The sequence below is a fragment of the Cryptomeria japonica genome, chromosome 1, assembly GCF_030272615.1.
Source record: "Cryptomeria japonica chromosome 1, Sugi_1.0, whole genome shotgun sequence".
Lineage (NCBI taxonomy): Eukaryota > Viridiplantae > Streptophyta > Pinopsida > Cupressales > Cupressaceae > Cryptomeria > Cryptomeria japonica.
The window spans coordinates 27,852,600-27,867,028 of record NC_081405.1 but is presented as its reverse complement, the minus strand read 5'-3'; the positions used below and the strand labels follow the sequence as shown (position 1 = coordinate 27,867,028).

The following is a 14,429-nucleotide window of genomic DNA, read 5'->3' as shown; positions in this document are numbered from 1 at the left end:
AGCAAAGAGATAACTTGCAATCTTTGTGCCGCCTTTACCTTCTACGTTTGTGCATTTAAGGTGAAGTGTATATTGAAGTCTTTGAGCTACACGTATTTCATCTTTGTTCTTGAAGCTTTATAGGAAGTCATGGAAAGTCTTTGAGCTTTCATGAACTTCTCATAGTTTATTGTAAGAAAGGATCATCTATTCTAAAAGAAGAGGATATGATAAAGGAAGAACACCTATTCTGAAAAAAGAGAATACGGTGAAAGTAACACCTTATTGATTAGCTTATTGTACATAATTTTAGCTCCTAGTTAAGTGTTAGTAGTTTTCGGTAGCAATAAACAGGGGGAGCCTTCCCTTATAAATAGGAGAGATTATACCTTGCCTTCTGAACGGTATTGTCTCACACACTGTGGTGAAAATCCAAATTTTGTAAGCTCTCGAGTTTACAAAATTTTCACCCAACACAACAAAAATCGAAGGTATTTGAGAAGCTATTTTTTTGTCTCTAGCTAGTGGGAGGGTGTCTCTATTATAGTAAACTCAGTCATATGAAGGAGTTCTGTTGAAAGCGGTTGGCCTAGGTGAGGTCTCAACAGCAGGCACATGTCGCAGAGCATTCAAAGGAGAAGAGCTCAGCCTTCTATGCATTCAAGGCCGAAAGACCAGTAGATCATGACAAGTCTTCTGCATGCTAGTCAGTAGAATGACCATTGAGGGAGAATATTAAAGTAATATTGTAATATTTAGTTTATAATGGTCATTTGAGTCGTTTAGTTATTTTTTAGTAACTTTTTGTTATGTAAATCAGTAAGTCAATATTTAGAATCTTTTGTTTCCATCTTTAGTTCTCGATCATTTCCGTTATGGAAAGATCTTTTGTAATTGCTTATATAATAAGTATTCCTCTCCTTTGTCAATAACAACAATCATATATTTCATGGTATCAAAGCATAGGTTTTTTTTTGTTGATTGTTATAATAAAAAATTTGTGATCCATTTACCTAGAAATTATAAGTTTTTTTGATCAAATTTTTTCAAACAAAAATCGTGGGGTTTTTTTGGCAGATTTTTTATAGAATAAAATTTGTCATTTTTTCTGCTGGAGATCGAGGGTTTTTACCAACAAAGTTTTTGAACAATTTTTTTGATAAAAATCGTGGTTTTCTAGTTCGCATTTTTTTGATAAAAATCATTTTTTGAAAATCACAAATTTTTTCCTTGAAAAATTGTGCGATACTTATCACTGATTTTTTGAACGATTTTTTTTAGAAAATCATGGCTGTTTTTTTGAACAATTTTTTTATAAAATCGTGGGTTTGCTCTTGCATGTTTGTTGTGCAACTAGGGTTTCCAAACACATGCCAGATTTCAGCTGAGTTTTTTGACGATTTTTTCAAAAAATTGTGGGTTATTTTTTGCAGATAGGGTTTGACAATTTTTCCACAAAAACGTGGTGTTGTTTTGCAGCAACTTATTGACAATTTTTGGAAAAAATCATAGCTTTCCGTCTTCAACAAAAAAATTTGACTATTTTTTATAAAATCAGTGGTTTCTTGTTGTTTTCTTTTGTTCACCTAGGGTTTCTTGCACAAACAGCGATACTACAAAAGTACCAAGTTTTTGCACAATTTTTTTACAAAATCATGGGTGTTGTTTTTCTCCAAAACAGTGGAGGGTTTTCGACCTGGTTTTTTTGACAATTTTTGGCAAAATCGTGCATTTTCATAACTGTGAAGGTTTAGAGCAATTTTCTAAAAAATTGTGGGTTTTCAAAATTTATGCACGTTTCAGGTTTTTTTTCGTTTTTTTATCAACAAGAATCGAAGGCATTTGAGAAGCTCTTTTTTTAATCTCGTTTTCCATACCTTTGGAGAGCGGGTGGCAGGGGATTTTTGGGTTTTTAAGTTTTGCTTGATGTAATAAGGTCTATTTAAACCATTTTCTATGTAATAAGTCTCATAGGGTCAGTTTGAGTACATTTTGTCATGTTTTGTAATTTGTTGCAAAAGAAGCAACTTTGCAATTTTGTCATATTTGGAAGTTGAAGGGTCAAGACATTCAAAAGTTAATTGTAACTGATGATTGTTGGTTGGAAAAGGCTTAAATATGGCCTCCAACTCAAATTCCATGGTTGGCGGTGGTTGGAGGTGGTGATTATTGAAAATCTTGAAGTTGTGATAATGAAATATCTCTGTTTTCTGAAAATCTGAACATTTCCCTACTGTTTCTTTGCATTGTATGTGTTTGTATGAATTGATATTGATCTGAAAATGATTGGGGATGAAATACCATTGAATCTACTTTCTTTTCCTTTTTGTTTCATTCAATTTCATTGAGTTTTGAAGAAGTTATGAGCGTTTTAGTGGCTGCAATTCCCAGATTTTCCCTGTAACAGTCCTGTTGCAGCATGTTGTACATCCTTATACGGTCTTGTATTGGCTTGAAACCAATGGGAAAAGAAGGATAAATGAATCTAGTTTCATTTGCTTTTGGTTTGGTTCAATTTCATGAAGATTTGCAGAAGTTATGATCATTTTTGTAAGTGCAGGTCTAAAACCCTAATAGGCCTAATTAAAGGGAGAACGGTCCAAATTTGAGTCCTGTGTTCCAAAACACCCCCTACCCATTTCAAGGTATGTTATAGAATGGCCAAATGGGTATCTAAAAGTGGTTTAAGTTTTATGATATGAAGCCTATACTGAAAGTTATGCCTGAAAAACCTCATTTGCTGCTATAAGTTTGTTCATGTAATTAGGCCTAGTTGCAGCATTACCCGTCAATTGTTGAGGGTGTTGGTCCAAAATAACCCCATCTACAAATTGAATATGTTAAATAAGACCGAAATGGGTACTCAAAAATGCTTTTACATTCTGGGTATGGGGTCTACATAGGAAGTTATGATGGAAAAACTAGTTAGGGAGTACAATTAGGAGAGGGAGGCCTAATGAATGAAAACCCACCATTTGAATGTTTAGAGATTGAAAGTTTGCTTGTTTGAGGATTGTGTGGAGTTTATCACCCCTGCTCTGCATCAAGGGGTGGGCGTCTCTATTGTGGTAAGCTTGTTTATATGAAGAAGTTCTACAGAAAGCAGTTGGCTAATTAAAAATCCAACTAGGGAGGATCTCAACAGCATGCTCATGTCGTAGAGAATTCAAAAGAGAAGGGGTAAACCTTCTATGCATCCATGGCCAAAAGACCAGCAGATCATGACAAATCTTCTACATGGTAGTTTGTAGAATGACCATTAAGAGAGGGTATTAAAGTAATATTGTAATATTTAGCTTATAATGGTAATTTAAGTCGTTTAGTTATTTTTTAGTAACTCTCTATTCTGTAAATCAGTCAGTTAGTATTTAGAATCTTTCTTTTTTGTCTTTAGTTCTTGATCATTTCGGTTATGGAAAAATCTTCTATAATTGCTTATATAAGGAGTATTCCTCTGCTTTGTTAATAACAGCTATCAATTATTATTTCACATACTATAAACCTTCAACTATGAAAAAAAATCAATCTAGAAATCAATATAATTCTTCTACAAAAATCGGATGAGTTTTCCACAATAAAATCTCACAATACATTGACCAATTTTGATGTACACACCATAGAAAAACACTACAACAAAATTATAGACATTTATGGTTGTAAAATAACAAAATATTGCTCATAAATAGCAAACACGCCTAACACAAATCTAGAAAGTAAACTGCAAACATTACACCTACAAACAAACACTTTTCTACATCTAGCTGAATTGCACTATCCATTGAAGCTCCAGTGCACTCCATAAGTGAGAATGCTCTCTAGAATCAAAGAGATTTCATCCTCTAAGCCACGCAACCCATGGGTTTTCGTCCACAAGTTGTATTCTCCTATGGGGTTTTGTCCACGGAAGAAGACTGCAAAACCAAAGTTTATACAATGCAATATTGAGGAGATAAATTGGCCAAAAATGATCCAATGAAGGTCTCCAGCAAAGAATATATAAAAAATACACCAACGTGGGAGTCCAAGAAGTCCCACAGCATTTTGGGAGAAAAAAATACAATTTGAATTTGCATGGAAACTCCCACCATTTTTCATTGCCAAGTGTCGCTTGTTCTCTTCACATCTCAAAATGACCTATCATAACCGCCACAAATTCCCTTCTAGAACAGCTCCATAATGCAAAATGGTCTCGATGAGAATCCCAACACCTCCTTGGGATATTTATATTAATAGTTAATATTTATTTGGCTTGAAAACCCAAAATTTGAATTAAACCAGAACTAAGATAAATATTTAAATATATAATTCCTTTTCCACTTAAGCTTAGCTCACCAAAAATATGAAAAATGAGCTGAAGTCCAAATTTTAATTAATTTAAGACATTACAAGTCTCTCCCCAAAATTGCTTGCCCTCAAGCAATTGCAAACCATGATGCTCAAAAAACTTTGTGCCATTGTGTTGAGTCATACTATACTACACATACAACCTAGATCCTCTACCAATTAAATGATGCAAATCTTGGCAAAGAACACTAATCTAAGTAATATTGTTTTGACAATCTTCAAGGTATAACCAATTTATCCATGCTACAGTTGGTATGTAGTATTTCTCAAATCCTCTTCTTAATAACCTCATGTTTTCAACTCGTTCCCCCAACTGTGTATATGCACTAGCATAAAGCAATTTAATCCAAAAAAAATTGAAACTTCTCGTGACAATATGAATCTAATTTTTGTAGCATAGAGGACTATTATGACAACCACTAGCACATACTTGTCAACCTTCACAATTTCATCTAAAATGTCGATGCCAAAGATCATTAGCATAAACCATGGTGGGAAATCTTCAATCTCTATGAATGGTAGAAAAATACCAATAAGAGAGCATCCTTAAAAAATACACATACAACCACATTCCCTATTTCCCACTATTGAAACTCATCACTCCAACCATATTGAACCAAGAAATATTTTTGTCCTATAGAACCTATTTCTATAAACTAGATGATGTCTAAATCCTTTTAAAGAAAATATGATAGAAAACATCATAACTTAAGAGGCCCTATTTTGAATCTTTGAACTTCTTGCCTTCAATTTTCATGGGCATGCATTTCTGCATTCTAGTCAAGGCAACTCTCTTTCCTAAAAATTCATGCCCTATAGAAAGTGCTTGTGAGAAATCTAAAATAATAAGAAATAGTATGATATTAATACATTCTCCCACTTATCAAAGTCTTTCTAGTGTGGTTCTTTCATGCATCCAATACTAATGTTGTAGCCTAAGCATAGAAGCTTTGTATCCTCGAAGTCAGATAGAGATTCCTCTATAGCTAGAGCTCGTTGCTCTAGAACTTCATTGGTCAATGCCACATGCCACATATGAAACTCCCAAGCTTTGCTAAACATCAAATTGTTATTATAAAACATCAAATAGAAAATTTCTATATGATCATTAAATACCCCATTCATCTCGAATCAATGTTCCACGAGGACGGGTCCCCCCAAAAAAAACTTGTGTCCCCTGTAGGGATCATTTTTGAGACTTGGGGACTTGGGGAAAACGTCCCCCCACAACAACACCACCTCTGTCAGGGTCACCGCCGAGTCGCTTGCTATATGGCACATGCCATTACATACTGATTGCAACCTTTAACTTCGTGAAAACTAGTTTGTCTTTCATGGAGCACTCGCAGAGATGTTAAATTGCAGATTTTTGCCTTGTAGATTTCATTTCACCTCTATTTTAATAGACGCAGCCCCACCCCTCCCCGCCACCGCCCACCACCACCGCGTCGTTGTCGTCCTCTCACCGTCCCCAAATTAAGGCACTTGGTCCCCCAGTCCCCGAAACCCATCCCCCTGTCAGGAAACTCTGTGGAACTATGTCTCTAATTGGGAAGTGGCTACTGCATGAGTCAAACCACATAGCATAATCATGAACTGAAGTTCCTAAAGTGTCTCTTAAATATTATCATATGCACATATACATCTCTTACCTAAATCTAAAGGTGGTCCTGTATTTCAAAGGATCTTACCATGATACTACCATCTACACCTTTTAGAACATCGCATGGATTAGATTGTATGTGGGTTGTAAAGTGGCTGCAACATTCATATGATGCTTGAAATTTTTGCTCATACAACACTATATAAATTGAAATGATGGTATTTAATAACCCCAATAGTTGAGACCTCCTACACACAATATTAAGAAAGGATATATTCCCAAAATTTGCATGTGTATAGCTGCCCATTGAAGGTAACATTAGTTCAAAGAATTATGTTTTGGTGCCCCACTCATGGCCTCATGTGCTCGTATAGATAGAGGATGAGATCTCATGTCTGGAGTGCTCGTATAGACTTAGGATGAGATTGGGAAGGCTTGGATGGCATGATTGAACTTCCTTGTCTTCACGAAAGGATTTGTTTTGTTCTGCATGAGCCTTCAATGGGGGCCGGGGTCTGGAGTTCGTAGAGGTGTCAGACTGCCAAGGTAACTCATGTGAGGCTATGCGATGACACTCCTCTCTATTTGTAGCATAGAACCCTAGTCTTGTGAAGCCTCTAGTAGTTCTTGTGGTGATCCTTTGTGGTAACTTTTGTGATATGTTTGTATGTGTAAGCGGTCCTTTTTGTCTCCTTTCATGTTGGTATTGTTGGCCTATTTTACTTGTGTTGTGTGGGGCCTTCTGTATATCTCCTAGCACAGGGGGTGGGCCTTTGGGTTCCACATGGTCGAGTGGTTGTTGCCTTACCTCTATTGGGGGCTAGTGGTCTTGTTCATGAGCATCAATGGATCTTGTATCTTCTTTCCAGTTTCTCTCATTCCTTGTTGCAAATAATTCAGTGATGTTTTAGTAGATGTTATGTATATTAGATATCATTGTAATTGTAACACTATCATTGTGTATTGGATACTCCTTATGAAGATTGGTGTAATAATAGTTAATGTATTGGAAAGATTATGTAACCTTGAATGATGTTTAAGTAGTGCAATGTTGGTATCGACTACTCTCTCATAGATGAATGTTTGTTCATATTATATGCTTAAGGTTATCATAGGAACACTCTGTTTGGTGTTTTAAAATGAACCTAGTATTAGATGTGAATGCATTCTTACTTTGCATAATGTTATCATTAATGTAATATGGTTTAATAATCTTAATCATTGTTTAGAGCGTTGCTTAGGTAGCGACATTAGGGAACCCACAATAGGACTTAGATTAGGTGAATGTCTATCTTCCGCATGTGCAAATGTTTAAATTAATTTTCTAATGAGTCGTTAATGTAATTCGTCTTGTTTTTCTTTTTAAAAAAAAAAATTGCTACGTTTCTTTAGTTTGTTTGTTGTCATTCTCTGGGATTTTGTAGCGGGGCGTTACATATCTTGTGGTTGCATGGTTTCATATTTTCTTCAATATAAAATAGAATTTGCTTCATAAGTTGTTAAATGAATGCAAGATTTGATAGTATTGGTTGGTGAAATCATTGCTCATACTTTTGATAGTAATGGAGCCTTAAGATTGTTTTGAACAATTGTATGTTATTTGCCCATCCAATATCATATTGTATTGATGTCACTAATTTAATTGTGATTGTACACAAAAGTTTTTTTTTTTGGATTAGATATCAAAAAAGCATAACATAGCATCAGCAAAAAGACTGAGTTCAGCAGTAGCCGGGGCACCAATAGAAGGTGCATATACAAAATACACAGTTAACGGGCACCTCCACTATATCAGGGATGATTACAATTGATATACATACTTGTAGACAAAATTAACATTAAAACATACTAAGCATCAGCTAGGGAATTAAGATTTCAGCATCTAGTGAGCTGTTGTTTCCCAATGGGGGGAGCCATGCCACCCAGCCCATACTTCCTTCCTGCCACACTTCCACCCGACCATCAAGTATATCTTTCTTATGAGGATGGGATGTGAGCTCACTGATCAGGTCAGCCTCCTCTTGAATGATCTCCATATGCATCTGTCTACGTTCCAATTGCCTCGTGAAGGCCATCAAAGCTTGTTCAAAAGCTGTTGTTGCCTGGTTCATCCCTCTCCCAAGTGAATCCGTGTGATAGTTCACGGATGTACACCGTAGTGGCCCCCTCCTTGATCCACCTGTCAAACTTGTCCGAGTCGAGTTTAAGCACAACAGTGACCTACATGGAAATAGAATGAGCAATGAGTCTCCTAAGAGACTCAGTGAGGTGCCTGGTATTGCTATTAAAGATGTCATCATTGCGATACTTCCATATGAGCCAAAGAACTTCCAAAGAAAAACAAGACCAGATATTTGCAATTCTCCTACAGCCCTTGATATAGCCTAGAATAAAATCTATGTAATCAAGAGAAACAGATTCTAAGTTAAAACCAACTAGTCTCCATATTTCTTTAGGAAAATGGCATTCAAAGAAGATATGTTTCACAGATTCAGGTACTCTGCATATGCTACAACTTAATAAAGCACCTTCCTTATTTTTTATGGGGAGTTTATTTAGCAGTAGGCGCCAACCAAAGAATTGTTTTTTTGGTTCATTATGGGCCATCCAAAACCTACTCAAACAATCTTTCTAGGTCTTCGGTTCCCAGTTTAGGTCCCAACATTTGTTAAGGTGCAGAAAAAGACAAATACTATTTTATTATATATAAATTACAGCTGTTACATTTAATACTAACTCAGAATTACCCCCATGCGTACCTATCACTGCTTGCTTCTCCTTTAATCCCAACTGGCAGCCTTTTTCACTCAGGTGAGCAGGAACATGCTCTGATACCACTTGTAATGTCCCCTACTAAGTTTAGGCCTATTTAACCATTATTCATCTATTTCTATACATTTTGACTTAAAAGCTAACTTGAGTAGGAGACAAATCTATTTTAACATGAATCAAATCAATGATAACATAAACCTTTTCTATTTATTGAATTGAAAATTCAATCTGACTCATGGTTCAGATTTATTTTATTCATTTAAATTACTAATTCTATATATATATATATATATATATATATTTATTTTCAGATAGTATTAAACCATATGTTTTACTGCAGAGTAATTCTTTATAAAATATTATTTGTTTGATCAACCCTTGTTTGTATATATATATATATATAAAAATCAAATTATATTTCCTATAATATAAATTACTAGCACTGCCATTTACCAAAGCACTGATCATTATTCTACCTAATGGTTGTGATGGCAGACAAATCTGACATGCGTCAGATTTGGTCTGCCACATTATGTGAAATTAAGTAGGAATGCCTTTATATTAGTATTACTATTATACATATTGTTGTAGTCTATGTTAATATTATTATTATTAAATTCTGCATACAAACATTATCGGGCTACATATATTAAGCAATCTTTATTAAAACACATCCCCTATGCAACCACCCAAAACACAGATGTTACTGCTTATTACTTAATAACAGTTCTGATCTGCACTGATCGGTGCTGCAGATAATATATCTTTTTTTCCTTCTTTATTTCCATCGTACCTCTTTTTATATCGTTCGTGTGACCTTTTAAAGAACGGTTATGTCTCTTTAATATGAACCGTTGTATATTTCTTTTGAACCGTTTTGTCCTTTTTATAAAATCGTTCATTAAAGAAAAGTTGCCTCTTTTTAATACGTGTTAATTTTAACTTGATCATAGTTTAGTTAGTCATCGCATTATGATGAAGCTTGCTTTCCTATACTTTGTAGTTTGTAATCTTGGCTGTGGTTATTTTTATCAACTGCTGTGATGGATATTATTATATTTGTTTATAATTTATGTAATTTAATATTAATGTAAATATTTCAAGAATATTATTATTGATAAATAAATATTAATTAATTAAAAATAAATATTTAATAATTTCAAATATTCATTCATTGATTAATATTGTATTAATTAATAATTGCTTCATTTAAGTTATATATGACAATCAGGGAGGGGATATGACAGACTTTGTAGGAAGTGGAACTCCAAGGAGATCATAGCCTTCTCAATGGGGCTTCCCTTCTGGGCAATCAGCCTTTAGCTGACGGAAAAGACAAAAGCGCTAAATTGTAAAGTTTGGGTATTAATGGTGCATAGAACAAATCAGGATCATCAATTGCTTTCTGATGAATGGCGCATAGAGAAAATCAGGATTCTCAATTACTTGCTAATGCTACACTGTCCATAATTTCTCTCAAACCAGTAGAATGCTACCACAGGGAATTAAGACAAGTGTTTGTTACAAAGAAAGAAAGAAATTATATTAGCATCCACAGGTGACAAAAAGTAGGTCAATGGAACTCGAGAGTACATCAGTATACAACACAAAATTCTAGGAGGAGAAAACCCTAGAGAAGCCCAAAAAGGGTAAGGAACAAAAGAAAAAATTATATACAGCTGCGGACAACTAACATAAGTGGTCAAGAAACCAATACAAATAGCCAAGTAGGCGGAACAAGATCCCCACAGAGCATAAGCTGAGGAGTACTGGAGAGATAGGAGACAAGTCTTATTGAATGTCTCTGTGCAGGCCTGAAATGGAGGAATTGCCAACGTCATCATCAATCAAAGTGAGAGGCTGATACAAGATCCAATAGTATTTCCAGTATCAGAGACTAAGAAACTTCTATTGTCTATCCTCTTTCAGTGGCAAATATAGGGCTGTCCACTAGCAAATATCATATAGTCTAGTTCAAAATGACTGTAAGCTATACCCTTATTTCACCATTCACATAGATGTATTAGCCAAATATCTAAAGAAAGTATGGAATCCATAAAGATGATTTAAATAGCTAACATGTAATAGTTTCGACCAAGAAATACAAAAGACCTCCTCCCCTTAGCTAAAAAACTGGTTGGAAAGTAATAGCATCACCTAACTTAGAATTAAAGTTATTATTACATTTAGCCCAGAAACCTTGCATACTCAAGTCAGTATTTTTCTTCTTATGTTCCATCCCAATGACTTTGGCAAACTTGTCATAAAGTGTTAGAGGCAGGAAGTAATTGAAACATGGTAACTTAAGAAAAGACATGCAACCTAAACCCCCTGAAGTCAGACATATGTAAACTAGCTGTGTGTGATATAAAATTCAAGCCTTCAAAGTTTGAAACTGGTACAAATCTAATCTCCATAAACAACAACACATGGCTGTATGATTCAGTGAGATAAAAGATAAAGGATTTTCTTATAAGGTGGCAATAGTCTCAGTAATTTAACTACTTTAGTCCTTGGAACAATTTCAAAGGAAAAGAGAGAACGGTGGAGATCAATCTTGGTCATTCTTTTACAGTTGACACAAAATCAAGTAAACATATATAGTTATACCATGTCATAAGATACCAGCTACAGTAAAAAAGAATTCAATTCTAGATGATTTGTTGCAAAGCTCTGCCACACAACATGGGAGTTCATGGTAGGTAAAAAATGAAGATTTCGGATAAAGGAAAGTAACCGGAAATTCATGTTGTAGTTAAATTAGAAACACAGGAAACACATCAGTTAGAAAACATACGCTTGAGCTCCTTCATTTCCTATATCAAGGCCAGGAGCAAGCTCTTGCACAATATCACTTGGAGGCTGACCACATTCTTGCATCTTCTGCATAAGTTCAACTATTTTCTCAAAATTATCCGGCTGTGTCTCATATACTTGACAAAGTTGCTTGATAAGTTCATATTGATCAGAGTAGCGTTTATAGTCCTCAGTGCTAATTGTAGCCTTTTTTGCTTCCAACCATTTTGGATACCGCTCACCTATTTCCTTCATTGGCTCATGAAGAATCTCTTTAGACAATAACTGATGCATCATCGTGGCAACCATAGACTGCATATCCTGTAAATCACCCAACATTCATTTAAAATAAAAGATAGATGAATGAATGATTTGTGCATTACATATGCCACTAAAATTCATGGCAGTAAAATGGCAATCTTGATCAAAGAAAACATATTTGATTTCAGAAATATTCATCAGGAGACCTATCTACATAAAATCATGTAGGTCTCCTGAGCAAAAAACTAAACGGTATCCATAGAGACTAATAATAAAAAATGGCAACTTGCAAAAGAGGATCTGAAAAAGCACCATTCCTCAGGAGATGGAAGCACTGTTCCAAACAATCATCCATTTGATTTACCCCTTGACTTGGAAAAAGAATATTTATACAATCAACTAGTCTGCTTGACACTTTGCATCCCCCGCACAAGAAGTACACGCACAAACAAGTAAAAAGGTTTTAGTGTGTGTATGGAAGCCTACTTCTGCCCTATAGATGTGCAATGATTATAGATTCAACATTGTCTACAAAGTGAGCAGTCGTTGTGAATGTAAGAAAACTTGGTTAGTTGTGACAAGTATTACGAAACTGAACTTTCAAACATCCTAGATTCATAAACATTATAAATCCCATTTTATTGAAAACATCTTTATCTTTTGGTTTGCCAAGTTATTTCAGAGAAAGTATTTTGCTACTATGGTATTGCATGAATCAAATAACAAAAACGTGGGGTTGCATATGCCATCAGTGGCTTCCTCAAGATTCTGAGAAACATTTCCATGGATTTTGTATGAGAATTTCCCATATCAAGAAAAGAGCATGACTACTGTGTGTTACTGTAAAACCAGTTTAATAAGATATGCATACTAATCCAATGCAAAAACACTCTTAAGGGACATGGAAAACTGAATAGTTCTTTAATACTGCTTGGGTTCACTTTTGCTTTCCTAGTTAGATCGTTCGATACAGGCATGCCAGGTTCTTGGACAGAATTTCAGCCACTTTATAGGCGAGAATGGATAAAAGTTTGAAAAGGTCAACCACATTTAATCTCCAAACAGATAGCCAAATAGAGGTGGTAAAGGAAAAAATGGAGCAGCTCTTGAATAGCTATCATAAGAAACACCCAAAGCCTTGGGATGAGAATTTGGCAAATATTTGGTAGAAAATTACTAAGAAAATAAAGTGGTTCATAACTCAACAAATAAGTCTGCTTTGGAAGAATGTTTTGGTTTTTTGCCTCCTAATTCACTTGATGCTGTGATGGACAACAAAAAGAGAAAAGAGTATAAGTTCTATTCCGAAATTCAAAGGGCTGGAAAGTTCATTGGCAAAGAAAGGCAAATCCATCTTGAGATACTAAAGAGTTTTGAATCTAGATTCTAAATATTAATTAGAGTGTTTAATTATTATTTAATTAGTATTTTAATGGTCCTTAGAGTAATTCTGTGCTTTATTTAGTTTCTATTTAGTTTTCTATTTTTAGAAGTGGTTGTTTCGTTTTTAGAAACATCGTTGTTTGTAATCACCTATTTAAACGGCTCTTTGATTGAATAAAGAACACATTCGATTATTGATTCAATTATTTTTCAAATATAAGCATAAAGCAAGGCATGATTAGCACAGAATTGAGCACAAGTTCTAAGTTGGGGACATTGCATAGCTATAATAAAGCAAGGATAGACTGCAAGAACAAGGCAAGAAGCTCAAACAACTTGAGTATGGTCCATTTGCAAGTACTGAGCAAATAGGAGCTGATACATGCATATCAAACATGCTTCTTAAGGAGATATATTCCATTCTGAATATTGAGAATTTATTAGTTTTTTAGCATTCAATGCTAGATAATGTAGAAGAAGAGCTACTGTTAACTTAAATTTAAGATTTTGCATCCAGTACTAAAGCGAGTGAATTGTTCCCTCACCTCATGGGTACTGAAGCTTTTAGTAGCCAAAAGCCTCCCTATTGGTGAGCTGTCATTCGAGTCAAATCAATTATGTTAATGTGATTTAGCTCTGTTTGAGTTGTTTCAGATATACTCATGATTCAAAATTATAAATATTAAATGATGCATTCAAAGAACATTTCCACTAATTTTGTAAATGGTTCATTATTGGTGGAAACTAACACCTTCAAATCTGACAATGTTTAATTTCATTATGTCACCAAATGCTTGTTTTCTTGAAGCCCTCCATACTCTGCTTGACAGAGTTTTCAGCTACTCACATGCTACATCTAACAAATAGGAGGCTGTAAGCACCAAAGGTCAAAGGATTCCACATCTCAAACGAGCTTCTCAATCTGAGATGGCAGATTGTTTGAGAAGCACAGCCATATTTGTGTGCCTTCTTGGAGTAAGAGGGGCTTGGCAATTCTCAGCAATATTTGTGGATAGTGTAACCTCTGAAATAAGAGTGGTTAGCATATCTACATTTACTTGTTTTGTGAAATAAGCGTTGTTAGCATATCTACATTTACTTGTTTTGTGGATAGTTTAACCTTTGAAATAGGTGGGGTTCATGTATCAACATTGATTTTGTTCTTCTTCTTGTTCTCTAAAAAGAGTTGTTCTCTCGTTGTGTAGGCACTAGAAGAGGGATTTTGGCACACTCGGAAGAGAGTTGTTCTCTTGTTGTGCATGGAGGTTGGGATTTCTTCTGTCATATGATA

The 14,429-nt window shown here is 34.9% G+C and overlaps 1 protein-coding gene across 3 annotated transcripts in view; it reads right to left on the bottom strand.

Annotated features, from left to right (window-relative positions):
* LOC131038903 (peroxisome biogenesis protein 19-1) overlaps window positions 1-14,429 on the bottom strand; it is an 86,035-nt gene that overhangs the window by 27,031 nt on the left and 44,575 nt on the right. For 2 of the 3 annotated variants that reach the window (XM_057971468.2, XM_057971467.2), the window contains exon 4: window positions 11,496-11,815. In XM_057971468.2, the coding sequence (XP_057827451.1) occupies window positions 11,496-11,815 (320 nt within the window). Of the gene's footprint in view, window positions 1-7,650; window positions 8,147-11,495; window positions 11,816-14,429 lie in introns of those variants that run through there. The other variant, XM_057971466.2, reaches the window with a different exon arrangement.